Below are 18,587 nucleotides of genomic sequence, written 5' to 3' on the forward strand. Positions count from 1 at the left end.
TTCTCTTCTCTTCTCTTCTCTTCTCTTCTCTTCTCTTCTCTTCTCTTTTCTTGGCTTCTTGACACAGGGTTTCCCTTGACTCTCCTGGACACACTTTGTAGACCAGGCTGGCCTCAGAGTCTCAGAGATCTACCTGCTTCTGCCTGCCCGAGTGCTGGAATTATAGGAGTGTGCCACTACGCCTCACTGTGATTTCTTATCACATAAAGGAAGACAACATTGGAATTTACCCAGCAGACTCCTCACCTAGAATTTCATTATGAGTAAAAGACTTGGCATTGGTTACATGTCTCAGAACCCATTGTAGCAGCTGTGTAACAACTGACATAGAATGAAGGCACACTATCCTAAACTACCTGGGGACAGGTAGCCATATAAGGATTTCTCCATCTTACTCTTTCCCTCTATTTAGAGAAATCAGCCTTGTTTGAATGTCTCAGATGCCATTGGAAGATGTCCTTTTGATGTAAGGAACCATATATTCCTTTACAATATAAAGGTAAAGGCTGAGAGTACCTGCAGATAAAGAACATGAAAGTTGACTTGAGATGTCCACGTTCAGACTGTTCGTCCTTGCTCGCATGCTTTGCTTCCTATAGCCAGGACCATGCAATTATTCGTTCCAAAGTCATCTTTGCTTCTTCCCATCCCTGTTTGGGTGCCAATTATGTTGTGTGGCACTGCTCCTTAAGAGTCATGAGGAAATGTTTAGTCACCCCAAATAGGGAACCAAAAACAGACCAAAGGAAGAATATGACTAAAGTCTAATTTGGTGTGCCACTGGGTTTAACTGAAGTTACTTACAGGAGTATAGGTGAGTATAGATGAGTATAGGTGATTATAGGAATATAGTTACTTATGAGTAAATAAGTAAAGATATCTACATTGCCAAAATCCCACCCCACCATGGGTGATGGCTCACGAAGGCTGGAACCAACTTACCGGCAACTCAATAGGCTATAAAGTATCTTTCAGGTAGGTAAGCTAGCTTATGCTCTTACAAACAGTTTAGCCGGTCTCTTCCTCCTCTAGGAAGCTGCTGCTCTCAAAGTTTCCTTTGAGTAGCCATAAGCTTGGGAAGGAAGGGATCCTAGTACATCTCATTTCAAGAACTTCCTGAAGCTTATGAGTTGTTTACTTCCTGAGTCTTTTTTGATGATTTGTTATTTCGTGTACATTGGTATTTTGCTTGCATACATATATGTCTGTGTGATGGCATCAGATCTCCTGGAACTGGAGTTACAGTTGTGAGCTACCATGTGGGTGCTGGGAATTAAACCCCAATCCTCAGGAAGAGCAGTCACTGCTCTTAACTGCTGAGCCATTTCTCCAGCTTGCTTCCTGAGTCTTAGTGAATCTTCTTTTAGAACATCTGAGTCTTAAGAGTTTTCATGTAGGATGGAATGTGTTTTTTTTTCTCAGAAGAAAGTACTACGGAAGTACTTAACTGTAACTCTTATTGACTTTGCTAGAGAGTTTAGATGCTTGTCATAAATTACAACAAATATCTTTTCTCAAGCATGCTGGCTAAGTGACAGTATATTATTGAACTCTCCTGTTTTTAAGGTACTGTCGTTGACAGACTGCTAGTACTGTCACTCAAGAATATGTTAGATAACCAGGAGATGTGGTACATGCTTTTAACTCAGTACTCAGAAGGTAGAGGAAGGTGGTGGTGTTTTTTTTTTTTTAACAAAATTTTATTTGATTTTTCTCAATAAAAACTCAGGGGAAAGCCTCCTAGCTCAAAGAGGCAAAGCAAGCACCCAGGCTGACCTTCCTCCTAGAAAGAATCTCCCTTCCCATACTGCCTCTCTATGTTTTTTTCTTAATAACCCTATCTTTATTTTCTGTCGATTTGTTGCTCGCTCTGTCTCTTGACCTATGGTTGACTTTATTTGATCTTATTCACAATATCCAAGCAGAAAGCTCTTGGATTAAAGGTGTGGTCTGGGGCTGAGATACACCACAGTAGAAACAGGTTTTTCCAGTAAATAACACAATCTCAGGTTTCACAGTGTGATCAGATATTGTGCAACAAGGTGGATCTCTGAGTTTTTGGCCAAAGTGAGAATATGTTACAGGGTTGGGGACATGCACCAATCAATGAAGTGCATGTCACACAAACATGAGGACATGGTTTTAGATTCCTCAGCACTTATGTACAGGTGTAGATATGGTGGTACGTGCTGTAATCCTAACACTAGGGAAACAGAAACAGGAGGATCCCTGGAGCTCTTTGGCTACATAGTCTTGAACTGGTGAGGTCTAGTGCAGTGAGTGAACCTGTCTTAAAAGTAGAACACATGAGGCTGGAGAGATGGCTCATAGGTTAAGAACACTACCTACTCTTCCTGGGAACCCAGGTTCAATTCCCAGTACCTTCGTGGAGGCTCGTGACCCTGGAATGCTACCCCTTTGCCACAGATAACAGTGTCTGTTGTCCTTTTCTCTTCCTATCCTTGAGGAAGAAACAGCCTTTCCAAGCTCAAGTGGGTAAATTAGTTTTCTTTATTTTTGTAAGCATCTTATTAAACACAGAGAGCATAAAGAAAGAAGAACCTTTTACTCAAATTGCTCTCTACTCTATTTTATACCTCATACCTTGCTGCCTTCTGTTCCCTGCCTGATACCTTGTTTGCTAAATGTCTTTTCTGTAACTTTTCAATTCTTATTGAAATCTAAATTTTGTAGGTATAACTTTGTAACATATTTCTATATAGCATAGATATACATACCTAAGAACTTTAAATGTTTTAATTTACACAAAACAAAAATAATCTTCATAGTATTGTTTTTTTTAAAGATTCATTTATTTTATTACGTATACAACGTACTGCCTGCATGTATGCCTGAACGCCAGAAGAGGGCACTAGATCTTATTATAGATGGTTGTGAGCCACCATGTGGTTTCTGGGAATTTAACTCAGGACCTCTGGAAGAGCAAGCAGTGCTCTTAACCTCTGAGCCATCTCTCCAGCCCGTATTTTTTAATACCATTGGCTATATCTCGCACACAGTACACAAGATTATTTTTTTTCTATTTTTCTTACATTTAAAGCTTTCTCTGTTATTAATGTCTCAAGTTTCTACTAATGAGTCTTCAGGAACTTTCCTGCAGGTTGGAATGCAGGAAATTAGAGGAAATTGCTACAAGAGTATCAATTCCAAACTCTTACTGCCTTCATCAGAGTTTAAATGCTTGTCAGAAATTTCACCAAATATATTTTTCCAAGCATGGTAGCTAAGTGACAAAATAGCCTTCTCTTAAACATGTATCTCACTTTACTCCTTTCCTTCATAGCCTAGAGTCCTTGTAGATCTCAACCTGTGGGGTGTGATCCCTTTGGACGTCAAACAACTGCTTCACAGGGGTCATTTAAGACCATCAGAAACAAGCACTGTTTCTGACATGAACTCAATGTCTGACTCTTTGACCACTGCCCCCAAATTCCCAGGGAGGGGCAGCCTTGCTAGGCTACAGAGGAGGACACTGCAGCCAGTCCTGATGAGACCTGATAAGCTAGGGTCAGATGGAAGGGGAGGAGGACCTCCCCCATCAGTGGACTGAGAGGGGGCAGGGAAGAGGTGAGGGAGGGAAGGTGGGATTGGGAGGGAATGAGGGAGGGAGCTACAGCTGGGATACAAAGTAAATAAACTGTAACTAATATAAAAAAATAAAAAATTAATTTAAAAAAGACCATAAGAAAACACAGATATTTATATTACAATTCAAAATAGTACCAAAATTTCAGTTATGAAGAAGCAACAAAAGTGATTTTACGGTTGGGGGTCACCACAACATGAGGAACGCTAAAATCACAGCATTAGAAAGGTTGAAAACCACTGTTGTAGAGGTTCCTCCAGTCCTCAGTCCTGGCAGTTTGGTTTCTACTCTGCCACCACCCTGAGTTTTCTTGAAGATTCAAAGTAAACACCAGACCCCATGAACTTTTTTATTAAGCCAGCATCAGCCTCTGTGACCTTGTCTTTTGAGTCTTTCCCTGTTGTCATTGCTAAGCACTTCAGTGCCTGACCTGTTCCCAACTCAGACTGTTTTTCCCCCTCTAGTGGACATGCAGCACTATAGAGCTGCAGTTTGGGTTGTCACACAAAGTTTAGGAATCTGCTGAACTCCCTACAATGTACAGGAACTCCTACCCCACAGCAAAGAACTATCTAAATCCAGATGTCACGTGCAGTGAGGTTAGGACACCCTGCAGTCGACAGAGATCGACAAGCCCAAAGGATGTTCAAAAATTGTAGGCTGGGGATCTGGTCCCCAATCCTGATGGTCACTGTACCCTCACCAATGACAGACAACCTCAAGTCAAATTTCTGCTGCTAGAGGTGTCTCACAGGCCATAACAGCTTCTTATTCTCCAGGTTCTGTCTCTGAGAAATAGTCAGGGTTCTTCCAGTTGTGTCTCAGTCAGGTGCAGGTACAGTCCTCCTTCCTTCTACCCAAAGACTTACAACACATAGATAGTTCTTCTCAACACATTTTATAAGCATAGAGGGGGAGAAACAGACTCATCTCCCTCCTATAACTCACTCCTCCTCCCATAGGGTTAGGGTTCTGTTCCACTTTACATTTCTGAATACGCTGAGAGCTTTGGAAATCCACATTCTCCTCCATTTGACGTGTCACTGAGTTTGAAGGGAGAATCCTGACAGATAGCACTATGCTTTGTCCATGTAGACTGGCAAACCCTCTGTGCACTATCTGTTCTGACTCACCTTGGAGCAGTGGCCTGAGTTTCCTGTTCAGGCCTCTCCCCCCACCTGGTTCTGCTCACTGGGGACTAGGGAAAATTTCTGTTATGACGTTGTACCATCATCACAGAAGTCCTTGCTTGCATCTGGTGCTGGCAACCCCTGTAATCTTTCAGAATTCTCATAGCGGTGGCAAATCTCTGATGTGTTTATTTAAGTCAAGCATAAACCTGAGGCTAACACATCCCAGGTCTCATTTGATGATTTCATTTCTTGTGACATTTCTCTCTCAGAATGCAAACCTATTTAGTTCACTCCTGGGAAAAAACACCTCAGGCTTGACCTGTGGTAACAGATTTTCTACAGAATATAAGCATCCTATCTAGTTCATTTCTGGGGACTTGGAATAAAGGAGTCATCACTATTTGCTATCTGCTCCTTCAAGTCCCCTATCAATTAAGTTTTTTTTTAATTAAATTTTTATTTTTTATATTAGTTTGTTTACTTTGTATCCCAGCTGTAGCCCCCTCCCTCATTCACTCCTAATCCCACCCTCTCTCCCTCATCTCCTCCCTGCCCCTCTCTAAGTCCACTGATAGGGGAGGTCTTCCTCCCCTTCTATCAATTAAGTTTCTTTATTGGTACATTGTTTTGAAATTAATCTTCTGAGCCATGCATGATAATGCACACCTATAACCTCAAAACGTAGGAAGTAGAGACAGGAAGAGCTGGACTCAACATTATCCTCAGCTACATACTGAGTTTGAGGCTAGTCTGGACGACAAGAGCCCATATTTAAAAAAAAAAGAGTGAGAAATAAAAGATATAAAAGAAAAATTACCTGATATAAGAATGGTGTAGCTTCTGAAAACAGGAATCTACTTGTTAACTTAAAGAGAAGTGATCTAGCCGGGTGTGGTGGCGCATGGCTGTAATACCACCACTTGGGGAGACTGAGGCAGGTAGGTCTCTGTGAGTTCTAGACCAGTTTGGTCTAAAAAGTGAGTTCCGGACAGCGAAGCCTACACAGAGAAACCCTATCTCAAAAAACAAAACAAAAACAAAAACCAGAGAGAGATTAGTAATCTAGGTAAAATGGAACTTTATTTATTTAACACAACTGCAAAGAAAGAAGAGGGAGCTGAGCTCTCTGGAGTCACTTGATCAGTTCCTCTGTGTCCCAACTTATCAGCTCCCTGGAGTCATCTGCTAGTATTGCTCTAAAACTGGAAAGCAGCAGGGCCTGTTCCCTACCATAGCCAGGGCCAGTTCATGACCCTGGACCCTACTTCCAGTGATCCACTGACTCTTTTCCCCAATACTGTTCTGACAATTTAATCTATCTGTTTACATCTTCCAGCCTAAAGTGTTTTGGCTAACAATAGGTTGAATGGCCACTCTGGCTTTATCTTCTAAGGTTTAGGTATATAGAAAGGGTGGGGTTTTATATATTTACACTGAGGGGAACTGCACATAAGCAAGCATGCTCCAAGCAGTTCTATGGTGTGGAATTCAAATGATCTGGAATACAGAAGAAACCATCAAAACCTGTCCCTCCTCCCATTCCCGTGAACCCCCTCCCATTCTCCTCCACCCCCCCCCAAAAAAAAAACTGACTTTCTTTTTGGAAACTTCTGTATCACATTTTTAAAAACTCAGCGAGGGGCTGGCAGGCAGCCTTGCCTTCCACAGCGGAAGCAAGTTTCCCTCTGTAAAAAATTCACTGATTTACACCAAGGGCAATCCCAATCCCCATCCTTGAGAAATGCTGTTATTCTCTGCTGCTGAGGTCTGCTATCACTGCTTTGTTTTGGGGGATCTTGGAAGTATACTGTTGGGCCCGCAGTTTCAGACATATTCATATCAGTGGCCATGAAGTAGGGAGGCATCTGAGGTTCTGTGAATATGCTTGGTGGTGGGGATGGGGTGGGTGTGACTGGGAAGGGGCTTTCATACCTGTATGTAAATGAGTCAGGGAGTTCAACAGTAACTGTTTGTGAGAAGGATGTGGACTGGAGATTGGATGGCTGAGGGGCAAAGCATGTGGGTGTTGCCATAGATTTGCCTCCCCTTCCCCCCTGCTCCTCTAAGCGAAAGGGAGGAAGAACTGTAAGATGCCCCTGGGTGCTTCCTTCCTGCTTTACTGTGTGTGTTGGCTCCACTCTGGATGCCTCAGGGGCAGCCTTGGGTACAGCCCCATTCATCTCCCTCTTTGGTTCATACGCCGTTGTATCACGAGCTGTCGCCCCTTCTCTCTGTCTTGCATTCTGTATCTCCATCTCTGCCCCTCTGGCGGCAGCAGCAGCAGCGGTGGCGGCAGCAGCAGCAGCAGCAGCTGGGGTCCTCATCTCCTGGAGAGAAGTGAGCAGAGTTGAAACATGTTCCTGTAATAGGGTATGGACATAGAGGTGGAAAGGGTGGGGCTAAGACTGGGATAGGAGGTAGGCTTACCGCATACACTAGCTTCCGTCTCATCAGGTCCCGCTCTCTCTCCACCTCTGCTAGCTTGGTGTGGGCCAACTGAAGCTGGTAGGCCATCTCCTTGCGTTCCAGTTCATGCTGGTATGAGAGCTTCTTCAATTCTGCTGCCAAGGCATGTGCCGCTGACCTGTGCAGGCTGGCGAAGTCATGCAGCCACTGCACTCTGCGCCCCTGCAAGTGGCCTTGCCTGCAAGCGAAGCGAACACCCAAGGCCAGGCTGCCCCAGGCACAGGCTTCCCGAGCTTCCCGGGGCACCTTGGTATTCTCCAGGATGACGTTGAGCTTGTCTTCCACCTCCTCCCAGGACAAGGACATGTTCTCAAGGTAGAACTCGGGGCCTTTTCTATGCTTGGCCATTTGCTCATTGATGAACATTAGCACATTGCCATGTCGGAACCCACTAGTGGAATCCTCGGGATTCATGATGGCTAAGCGCCTTAGGGGTTTCGCCGGACCTATAAGTATTGAACAACTTGTTGTGGGTCTTTGTTAGCACCTCCCCCTCTCCCCTTCAGCCTCCCATCAATTCCTTAGCACTCTCTTCCCCTGCAACATGCCAGCCATTCTTCTCTAAACGAGACTCCTTAGAAGGCTTTCTATCTTCCTAGGACAACCCACAACAGGCCTCACCTCTCCAACTAATGGCTAGAGAAAGTATAGACCGAACATACCTGCCAAAACACCAGCCTGACAACCAGTCCTCGCTCTCAGGTAGACAGCGCCACTGAAAATGACTCTCGAGGCCAAGTCTCGCGGTTTTTGCTCTTGGACTGTTCCAACGTCTAGGACCGCAGGGGTGACGTTTTGTGGAATGGAGGGAGTTGCGTCCGCTTACAAGAAAAAAAAAAATGGGAACCAACTGTTGATATGATTAAAACCCACTGAAGATAGAAAGAAACAGGAATGACACAAAAAAATTCTAAAAAAAAAAAAACTTTAACAATCTAAGCAAGTTTCAAAAGTTGTACCCCCGAGCATAATAGTTTGTCCCATCTGTACAAGTCGGTTCATATGGATGGAATGTTCGAGAACTGGAAACATAATCTACACCAACCACACAGGGTTTTCCTGACACAACCTAAGGAAGAGAATGGAGTCCAGGGTAGGGTAGGGTGGGGTGGGGTGGGGTGGGGTGGGGTGGGGGTGGTGGGGAGGGAGCATTGCTCCATCAGCCGTAGTTCACTATAACAATCTGTGGTCATTTCTTTATCCCAAATGAAGCACCTCTCACCTCCACTTGCCTCCACTGTCAGTGCATCCTCAAGCACCCCTCCATGTGGCAGTTTTTTTTTTTTTTTTTTTTTTATCAGGTCCCTTTCGTTTTTCCCATTCACTATTAAAGCTCTCCAAAATTAGGCAGGTAGCCCTCTTATGCCGACATCAGAAGTACCTATATGTCCCTTACACTGCTCAATGAGGGGGATGGAGAGATGACTCAGCCGTTAAGTACAGTTGCTGTTTTTGCAGAGGTCTTGAGTTCAATTGCCAGTACCCACTTGTCGGTTCACAACTGTCTATATAGTCTTATGAGATTTGGTATCCTCTTCTGGTGTGCAGACGTATATAGAGACAAAACACCCATAAATATAAATAAATAAATCTTGATGAGTAAAACAATGCCCCACGACTTTCTGAGGTCTCAAAAACCAGATCACAGGCTGAGTCATGTTTCGACATTTATTTTATGACCTTAACTGAATTTTAGTTTCTCCCTGTGGATCTATGTTGAAGATCAAATGACAAAAGTGCATGTACAATTGAAGGCATATTCCATGATTACATTTTTTTTTTTCTTTGAGACATGGTCTCACTATGTAGACCAGAGTGGCCTCAAACTTATAGACATATGTCTGTGTCTGACTCCCAAGAGCTGGGATTAGAGGTGTATGCCACCAGTCCCCACTCTGATTCTGACTCTGTGAAATGTATAAGGTAAAGATACACATATAGCCCCTTTGAAGAAGTGGCTAGGGAAAAGTGACTTTTTAAACTTTTAACAGTTCTCTCTCTGGTTTAATTTGTTATAAAGAAAATAGGTATGCATATATTAAAAACCTCTAATAGTATCCTGGTATAGTGGTGCACACCTTTAATTCCAGCACTTGGGAGGCAGAGGCAGGTGGATCTCTGATTTGGAGGCTAGCCTTGTCTACAGAGTGAGTTCCAGGACAGGTGGGTCTATGTAGAGGGACCCTGTTTTAGTAATTTTCTTTGAGCAATAGGAATATTGAGTTGTTTGTGAGGTTTTGGTTTGGTTTCTGTGACAAGGTCTTACTATGTAGTCCTGCCTGGCCTCAGATTCCCTATGTAGAACAGGCTGGCCTCAAATTCACAGAGAGCAGCCTGCCTCTGCATCTGAAATGCTAGGGTTGAATGTGTGCACTATCAAGCCTGGCTAGAGTATTTTATAACAACAGTTTTGTGTTGTTATAAAAATGTTTAGAGGCTGAGGATGTGGGTCAGTGGGTAAACAGCATTTGCCACACACATTGAGGACCAGAATTTTGAATCCTCAGAACTTGCACAAAGCTAGATATGGCAGGTGGCATCTGTAATCACAGGGCTCCTGAGAGTGGAAGGAAGTCAGGAACAGGTGACTCAAAAGTCAGCTCTTCTGACTTTATACAACAGCAAAACAAGAGACACTGTCTCAAGATGGATCTGAGGAGGAATATGTGTGTTTACACTTTAACCTTCAGACACACAGCATCCATGGCAAACATAGGCCCACAGTCACACATCCACATAAATTAATTTTTAATTTTTTATTTTGCTTTTATTAATTGCAGTTTATTCACTTTGTATCCCAGCTGTAGCCACCTCCCCCATCCCTTCCCAATCCTCTTCTCCTATGCCCCTCCTCCAGTCCAATGATAGGAGAGGTCCTCCTCCCCCTACTATCTGATCCTAGTCTATCAGGTCTCATCAGGACTGGCTTCTTTGTCTTCTTCTATGGACTGGTAAGGCTGCTCCCCCATCAGGTGGAGGTGATCAAAGAGCTAGTCTATGAGTTCATGTCAGAGACAGTCCCTATTCCTATTATTGGGGAACCCTCTTGGACACTGAGCTGCCATGGGCTACTTCTGTGCAGGGGTTCTAAGTTATCTCCATGCATGGTCCTTGTTTGGGGTATCAATCTCAGAAAAGACCCCTGTGCCCAGATTTTTTGGTTCTGTTGCTGTCCTTGCGGAGCATCTGTTCCCTCCAGGTCCTTCTATATCCCTTTTCTTTCATAAGATTCCCTGAACTCTGCAAAAAGTTTAGCTATGAATCTCAGCATATGTTTTGATACCTGCTGAGTAGTCTTTCAGAGGCCCTCTGTGATAGGCTCCTGTCCTGTTCCCTCTTTTCTCCCTCTTCTGATGTCCTTCTCGTTTACCTTTGTGAATGAAGATTAAACATCTTACCAAGGTCCTCCTTCTTGATTAGCTTCCTTAGGTGTACAGATTTTGGTATGATTATCCTGTATTATATGTGCAATATCCATAATTATATGTGTAATACAAGTGAGCATATGCCATGTGTGTCTTTCTGCTTCTGGGAAACCTCATTCAGGATGATCATTTCTAGATCCCACCATTTGCCTGCAAATTTCATGATTTCTTTGTTTTTAATTGCTGAGTAGTATTCTACTATATAAATATACCACAATTTCTGTATCCATTCCTCAACTGAGGGACATCTGGATTGTTTCCAGCTTTGGCTATTACACATAACCTTGAACTCATTGACACAGGAGACAACTTCCTGAACAGAACAACAGCAGCACAGGCTCTAAGATCAACAATTAATAAATGGGACCTCATGAAACTGAAAAGCTTCTGTAAAGTAAAGGACACTCCAAAGAACAAAACAACAGCCTACAGACTAGGAAAGGATCTTCACCAACCCTATATTTGACAGAGTGCTGATATCCAGAATATATAAAGAATTAAAGAAGTTAAAAAGCAATAAATCAAGCAATCCAATTTAAAAATGGGGTAGGGATATAAACAGAATTCTCTGTAGAGGAATATAGAATGGCAGAGAAACAAAGAGATACTCAATGTCCTTAGCCAAATTTATCAGGGCACAGTGGTCTTTCATGAGACTGTTTCTCCAACCAAGGATATAACCTAGAACCCCTGCTCGGGGTAGCTCAGTATCCAAGTGTGTTCCCTAGTAAGGGGAACAGGGACTATTTCTGACATGAACTCAATGGCTGACTCTTTGACACCCCCCCCCCCCCCCCCAGGGAGGAGCAGCCTTTCTAGGCTAAGAGGACATTGCAGCCAGTCCTGAAGAGACCTGATAAGCAAGGGTCAGATAGAAGGGGAGGAGGACCTCCCCTATCAGTAGACTTGGAAAGGGGCAGGGAGGAGATAAGGGAGGGAGGGTAGGATTGGGAGGGAAAGAGGGAAGGGGCTCCATCTGGGATACAAAATAAATAACCTATGATTAATATAAAAAATTATATAAAAAAAGAACTTCAGAAGTTAAACAGCAACAAATCAAGTAACCCAATTAAATGGGGTACAGAGCTAAACAGAGAATTCTCAATAGAGAAACACTGAATTTCAGAGAAACACTTAAAGAAACGCTCAACATCCTTAGTCATCAGGGAAATGCAAATCAAACTGACCCTGAGATTTCACCTTACACCCATCAGAATGGCTAAGATGAATAACTCAAGTGACAACACATGCTGGAGAGGTTGTGGAGAAAGAGGAACCCTCCTCCACTGCTGGTGGGAATGTAAACTTGTACAACCACTCTGGAAATCTATCTGGCGCTTTCTCAGACAACTAGGAATAGTGCTTCTTCAAGATCCACCTATACCACTGCTAGGCATATATCCAAAAGACGCTCGAGTATATACAAGTTATTTTTTAAAGTTTATCATAAGATGTATTATATTTCCCAAAACAAAAGAAAAAATAATATCACATAATAGTAAATATTCTTTTTAAAAATCATTATCAACATATATTCATTATGTAAAACAATGTATTTTATTGTGACATATTTATGTGTATATGTTGTACATTGCTCATAGCCATGCCCCATTATCTTCTCTTGTACCTCTTACTAAACCCCATCTCCTCAGATAGTAGTACTCCTTCTACTTTATTATATCATATATGCGATACATTGTATAACATAATATACATATATATTTCACATAAGACAAAACTTTATATCATTTGTCTTTCTGACTATGGTTCATTTCCTTAAAATCATGACCTCCAGTTTTATCCATTTTCTTACAAATGACAATATTTTTCTCAATTTAAATTTTTTTTGTATATGGTATATTCTTGTGTATATATATATGTGATTATGTTTGCCTGTGCAGTCATATTTGGAGGCCAGACATTGATACTGTGATACTTTTTGCAATCACTTCTCTGCCTTATTTTTATTATGTTTATTTATTTATCTATTCATTTATTCATACACACTTGTTAACAGTATATGCGTGGAAGTCAGAAAACAACTGCCAAGAGTGGGTCTTTTCTACCAGGTGGGTCCTGGGTATCAAACTCAGGTCATGCTTGGCAGCAGATGCCATTATCCAAAGTTCTGTTTTCCCATCCCTACTTTTTTTGACATGATCTCTTAGTGAACCCAGGATTGGAGGTTTTGTGTACATTTCGGGGCCAGTGAGCCCCTGGCTTTTACCTGTCTTGGACCTTCAACATTGGAATTACGGAGGCATGTTGCCATCTTTGGCTTTTTCCATGGGTGCTAGTGATCCGAATTCAAGTCGTAATGCTTATATAGCAAGTACTTTATCCAGTGAGACCTCTCATTGACCCACAATTTTATTTTTCTTTATGGATAAATAAAATTTCATTATACACATATATTCCTAATGTATTTTTTTTGTTGGTGGACATATAGGCTAACTCCAAGATGTAGCTATAGTAAACAGTGCCTTAATAAACATGGATGTACAGGTAACCCTGTTGTATACTAACTTAAGTATCCGCTGTGCCAGAAAATATTTCTATTTTCAGTGTTTTAAGGAACCTCTCTACTAATTTCTGTAGTTGTTTGGACTAAGTTTTTAGTGTGTCTTTCCAAATTCTCTAGTTTCTCAGTGTAGCTTTGATTTGCATTTTGCTGATGGCTAAGGATATTGAAAGTTTTGCTCATGCATATTTTTACTTTGAGAAATGTTCAGTTCCTTTGGTGATTTGTTAATTGGATGCCATTTTTCATGTTTTGACATTCTGATGTGTATATACACATATATATACATATATATGTGTATATACACTCATATATGTATATATATTATAGACATATAAATATTAAATATCTTCTTTACTGTGTTCTTTTATTTGCTCTGTATAAACTTTATAATTTTCTTGCAGTACCATTTCTCTGTCCATGCTCCTTTATCCAGGGCTATTGGAATGCTCTTTATAAAGTCATTGCCAGTGCTTATAACTTAAAGTGTTTCTCCTGTTTTCTTTTAGGAGGTTTAAGGTTTCAAAGTCTTAAGTTAAGGTCTTGATCCAGTTTTGAATCAGTTTTCATGCAGGATAAGAGATAACTGATTTGTTTTCATTTTCCTCCATGTGGATATACAGATTTCCCAGTACCATTTATTCAAGAGGCTGTATTTTATTCATTATAGGTTTTGGAGATATTTGAAAACCAGATGGCTATGTGCATTTAAATTTTGTCTTATTTTTTATTCCATTGGTCTGCATGCCTGCTTTTGTGCTAGCCACATTCTGTTTTTGTTAGTATGGCTCTGCAGTATCATTTGAAATCTGGTAATATGATTTCTCTGACATTGCTCTTTCAGCTCAGAATTTGGAGTCTTTTGTGTTTCCATAATAAACCTTACTACTGTGCTTTTTGTTCTTGTAGAAAAGGTGATTGAAATTTTAATGGGGTTTGCACTGACTGTCGATCACTTTTTTTCGTAGTATTAATTCTGCAAGTCAGTGTTCATTTCTTCTAGTATCTCTTTTAATTTCTTCAGTTTTTCTTTAACCTTTAAAAAAAAACTCTTTTGTTACCTTTGTTCCTAGATAGATACCATTCTCTCTTTTTGGATGTTGTGAATGGAACATTTTTCTTGATTTTTTTTCTCAGTATGTTCATTATTATTCAGAAACACTACTAATTTTTGTATGTTGCTTTTTTTATCTTTTTATTTGACTGCAGTTGATTACCAGATCCATTAATTTTTAACTTTTTATTGGTTCTTGGTGAATTTGATATTGTGCACCCCAAACCCACTAATCACCCCTCCCTTTTTACCCACCTTCCATACTTGCAACCTCCCCCATCCAACCAAGAAAAAAAAATCTTATTGTGGAAGCTGTAGTGTGTCACACTGTGTCCCACACTATGTCCTTTGGTCCACACATCTTTACCTGCAAATGTTTATTGCAGTGACTCATTGCTCTGATTTGAGGCCTCTGGCTTCTGCTATGCTATCAATACTAGAAACTCACGGGGACTTCTCTTGACTATCCTGTTGTTTTCCTGTGTCATGGAGAGCTTGTAGATTTTGGATCTGTAGGACTGGCCACTTCATGCACTCCAGCAGTTTATCCATGGGATAGATGTTGAAGTGGGCCAATTCAAAGCCCTGGATCTGGGCCGGAGAGGTATATGAGGTAGTCAGCTCACTGGCTCTCCCACTCTCGTGCCCTTGGGGCTGTCTCACTTGCACCCCCACAGCCAGGGCCAACTCTGCTGTGCTGTCCAGGCAAAGTGCATGGCCCACTGTTGCAACTGGTGAAGTGCAGAGCCAGTTCTCCTGTTCTCATGACCCCAGGGCCAGGTCTCCTGCTTGCTGCAGTTGGTGAAGGTCGAGGGGCGAGGAAGAGGAGAGAGCAGGAGGGGAAAGGAGGGTATCACTCCTTTGTCCACATCACCACATTGAGGAGTGGTAAAGCCATCTCTTCCATGTCTGTATCCTCAGAGCCAATCACCTGCAACACCTATTATCTAGCTCACCCCTAACTCCTGCTATGTGCAGAGCCCACTCTCCCAAGTACTGTAGCTGACTAAGGTGTGGCCAATTCTCCTGCTCTCATATCCCTCAGAACAACATCTCCAACACTGCCTAGGTGAAGGGTTGGGCTAGTTCTGATAGCTCTTAGACATCAACATGTACCTAGGCAGCAACTCAGACCAGGGACATCTGTCTGGCCTTTTGTGGTATCAGATCCATTAGTGTGTGTGCCAAAGTGGAAGGACAGGTCAGGACCTCACCATGGTCCCAGGTGGTATCACATCAGGTTGTCCCTCACTACTCTTGAGTCCCCAGTTTACCTTTCTTCTTTGTACCCACATTTTTGTTTAGCTTTCTCTTCCATTTTTCTACTTAGTAGTATCCAGGGTCTCTGAGTGTCTGGGATCATCTCAAGAGTGCTCTCAGGAGTATGTGCCCTGTTTGTGCATTATGACATTGGGCAGAGATCATCTCAGTCATGGTCTGCCCCCACCCCAGGCCTGCACTGGTTGGTGTTCATCTCGGGCTAGCTCCCTGTCCAGGGTCCAGGGCACTGATCTGATGTTAGTCATGTGCTCACTTCTTGACCTTCTCAGGTTCTCTCCTCACCCATGTGGCTCTGTTTGAGTGTTGTCTGTTTCATGCTCATTCCTGCCCAGGGCCCGGTGTCCCAGACAGGATTCTTTTAGTCTCCAGCTTACTTGCCACCCTCAGAGTAAGGGTATCTTGTGCACATGGAAATGCACTCAACAATTAAAAGTAAAAAAAAAAAATCTATGCATCTATCTACCTACCTACCTATCTACCTACCTATGTACCTATCTATCTATCTCAGACAGTTAACAACATTACCGTTGGTCATTGGTGTGATTACAGGAAAATGTGTTCTTTCTATGTCCTTTCTATGTAGGAGATGCTCCCCAAGAGAAAATAGAAGAATGGACATGGACATACTGAGAACTTAGGCAGCAAGGGGGTTCAAACTTGAAAGGTACATCTGGTACATGGCCATACCTGAGGTGAAGAGCCCTGGGTACTCAAAGATGGTAAGCTTCTAAATTGAATGAAGGCCTAAGGGGCAACTGGTCAGGGCTCAGCACCAGCTGAGCTGTAGGAAAGACAAAATATTATAGTACCAACTTACCATACACCTCACCTGGAAGATTCCCATATGAAAGGACTAAGAATATGTCACAAAGTTTCTTGTAATTTTTTGTACTTATTTTTTCCTTTTTGTTATTTGCCCTTTGTTGTTATTATTGCCGTTGTTCTTCTTCAAATATATTTTAGTATTATTTTTACTTTATTTTTTTAAGTTGCTATACTGGCTAGTTTTATGTCAGCTTGCAATAAGCTAGAGTCATCAAAGAGGAGGGAGCATCAATTGAGAAAATGCCTCCATAATATCTGCCATAAGGTATTTTCTTAATTAGTGATTGATGGAGAAGGGTCTAGGCCATTATGGGTGAGGCCACCCCGGCCAGGTGGTCCTGGATTCTATAAAAATGTAGGCTTAGCAGATGCTGAGTCTGATGGCCAACTGATGGGCAGAGTGAATGGAATTCTATGTAAGAAGTGGGAAATAGTAAGAGCTGGAGGGGACGGGAACTCCACAAGGAGAGCAACAGAACAAGATAATTTGAACACAGGGAACTTCCCAGAGACTCATACTCCAACCAAGGACTATTCGTGGAGATAACCTAAAACCCCTGCACAGATGTAGCCCATGGCAGTTCAGTGTCCAAGTGGGTTACATAGTAATGGGAAGAGGGACTGCCTCTGACATAATCTGATTGGCCTGCTTGTTGATCACCTCCCCCTGAGGGGGGAGCAGCCTTATCAGGCCACAGTAGAGGACAATGCAGCCACTTTTGATGAGAACTGATAGACTAAGATCAGAAAGGAGAGGAGAACCTCCCCTATCAGTGGACTTGGGGAGAGGCATGCATGCAGAAAGGGGAGGGAGAGTGGGATTGGGAGGGGAGGAGGGAGGGGCTTATGGGGGGATACAAAATGAATAAAGTGTAATTAATAAAAAAAAAGATATATACATGAAAAAAAAAAAAAACAACCACTTTCGTCCACAGAAGATGTTATATCTGTTATCCATTCTGTCTAGTAAATAGGATCACAGGCTCAGGCATGAGTTCTAATCCCAGCTCCTGAGTAGCCATATAGTTTTGTACAATTTTTCCCAATAAAAAAAAATGTAGGCTTAGTAAGTCACAGGGAATAAGCCAGGAAGAAGCAGTCCTCCATGGCCTCTGCATCAGCTCCTACCTCCTGGTTCTTGCCCTGTTTGAGTTTCTGTCCTGACTTCCTTTGATGATGAACAGTGTTATGGAAGTGTAAGCCATATAAGCCCTTTCCTTCCTAAGTTGCTTTGGTTATGGTGTTCACCACAGCAACAGAAACCCTAACTAGGACAGAATTCACTCCTTAATACAAATTTTGTTATGTATCTATTAGAGTTCTCAGAGAAACAGAATAGAGACAGAAATGGACACACACCCAGAGAAAGGCAGACTTAGAAAAATAAACAGAAAGACAAACAGAGGCAGTTAAGCTCATGTAATCATGGAAGGTAGTAAGTACGAAATCTGCAAGGTAAAGAGCCAAGTGAGCTCCTATGTTGTAATTCACTTCCAATCTTATTTTCTTAGAAGGTTATTTTTTTTCTGCTGCTTTCAACTTCCTAGGCAAGACCTATTCACAATACTATATTCAAAGTCTCCCGATTAAAAAAATCTAAACCTTACCTTCACAGAAACATGCAGAAGAATATGTGACCAAAAACATCTGGGTATTGTGGGTTAGACAAGCTGACACAGAGAAGTGAGCCTCATGGTGCCTAGAATTTCTATTTAATGTGAAAGTCTTTAATGGTAAAGCCTTTTAAGAGCTTCTTTGAGAAATCATTGTATGCAAAGTGCCACTATTTGAAATTTCTAAAATGATATGTAAATACAAGAGCCTTCTTGAAAATTCAGTTAAAGCATAGTATGTCAGGAGAATACTGAAGATTCAAAAATTGTAGTATATACTTAGAAATGTGTTATGTTGGTAGAATAAAATCTTAATGGGAAGTAATGCAAAGAATTTGAACACTTCTTCCAGAGAACTAAAGATGGAGAAGACAGAGAAGTGAGCAAAAGCCACTCTTCATACCACAAGGAGATATTATATTGATGATGGTGATAGTAGATGTCTGAGGGTGATAAATTAATAGTGAACATATGAAATTTACAATGTAGGATAATCAAATGTGCTATCTTGGATTTGGAAGAAAGTAGGAGACAGAGTCCTCCATTAATACAAGGATTTAAAGTGAGATTAGATGAACAGTCTTTCTTTGCCACATTCTCTGTCAGGAAATCTTCGTGTGTGTGTGTGTGTGTGTGTGTGTGTGTGTGTGTGTGTGTGTGTG

At 41.8% G+C, this 18,587-nt stretch overlaps 2 protein-coding genes across 5 annotated transcripts in view; one reads left to right on the forward strand and one right to left on the reverse strand.

Annotated features, from left to right (window-relative positions):
- The window catches only part of Vsig1 (V-set and immunoglobulin domain containing 1), a 198,252-nt gene that overhangs the window by 22,872 nt on the left and 156,793 nt on the right, over positions 1 to 18,587 (forward strand). The window contains exon 4 of one of the 4 annotated variants that reach the window (XM_055618369.1): positions 16,071 to 16,206. The exons of the other annotated variants lie outside the window; for them this stretch is intronic. The gene's annotated coding sequence lies outside the window, so the exon portion shown is untranslated. The remainder of the gene's footprint in view (positions 1 to 16,070; positions 16,207 to 18,587) is intronic. 4 annotated transcript variants of the gene reach the window in all.
- Tex13b (testis expressed 13B) lies at positions 4,806 to 7,620 on the reverse strand. The gene is made up of 2 exons (XM_055618371.1): positions 7,168 to 7,620; positions 4,806 to 4,916 (listed from the first exon to the last, which is right to left on the reverse strand). The coding sequence occupies exons 1-2, from the start codon at positions 7,618 to 7,620 to the stop codon at positions 4,806 to 4,808; spliced, it is 564 nt and encodes a 187-aa protein (XP_055474346.1).

This window comes from Psammomys obesus, unplaced genomic scaffold, assembly GCF_907164565.1.
Source record: "Psammomys obesus unplaced genomic scaffold, mPsaObe1.curated_primary_1811, whole genome shotgun sequence".
Taxonomy (NCBI): domain Eukaryota; kingdom Metazoa; phylum Chordata; class Mammalia; order Rodentia; family Muridae; genus Psammomys; species Psammomys obesus.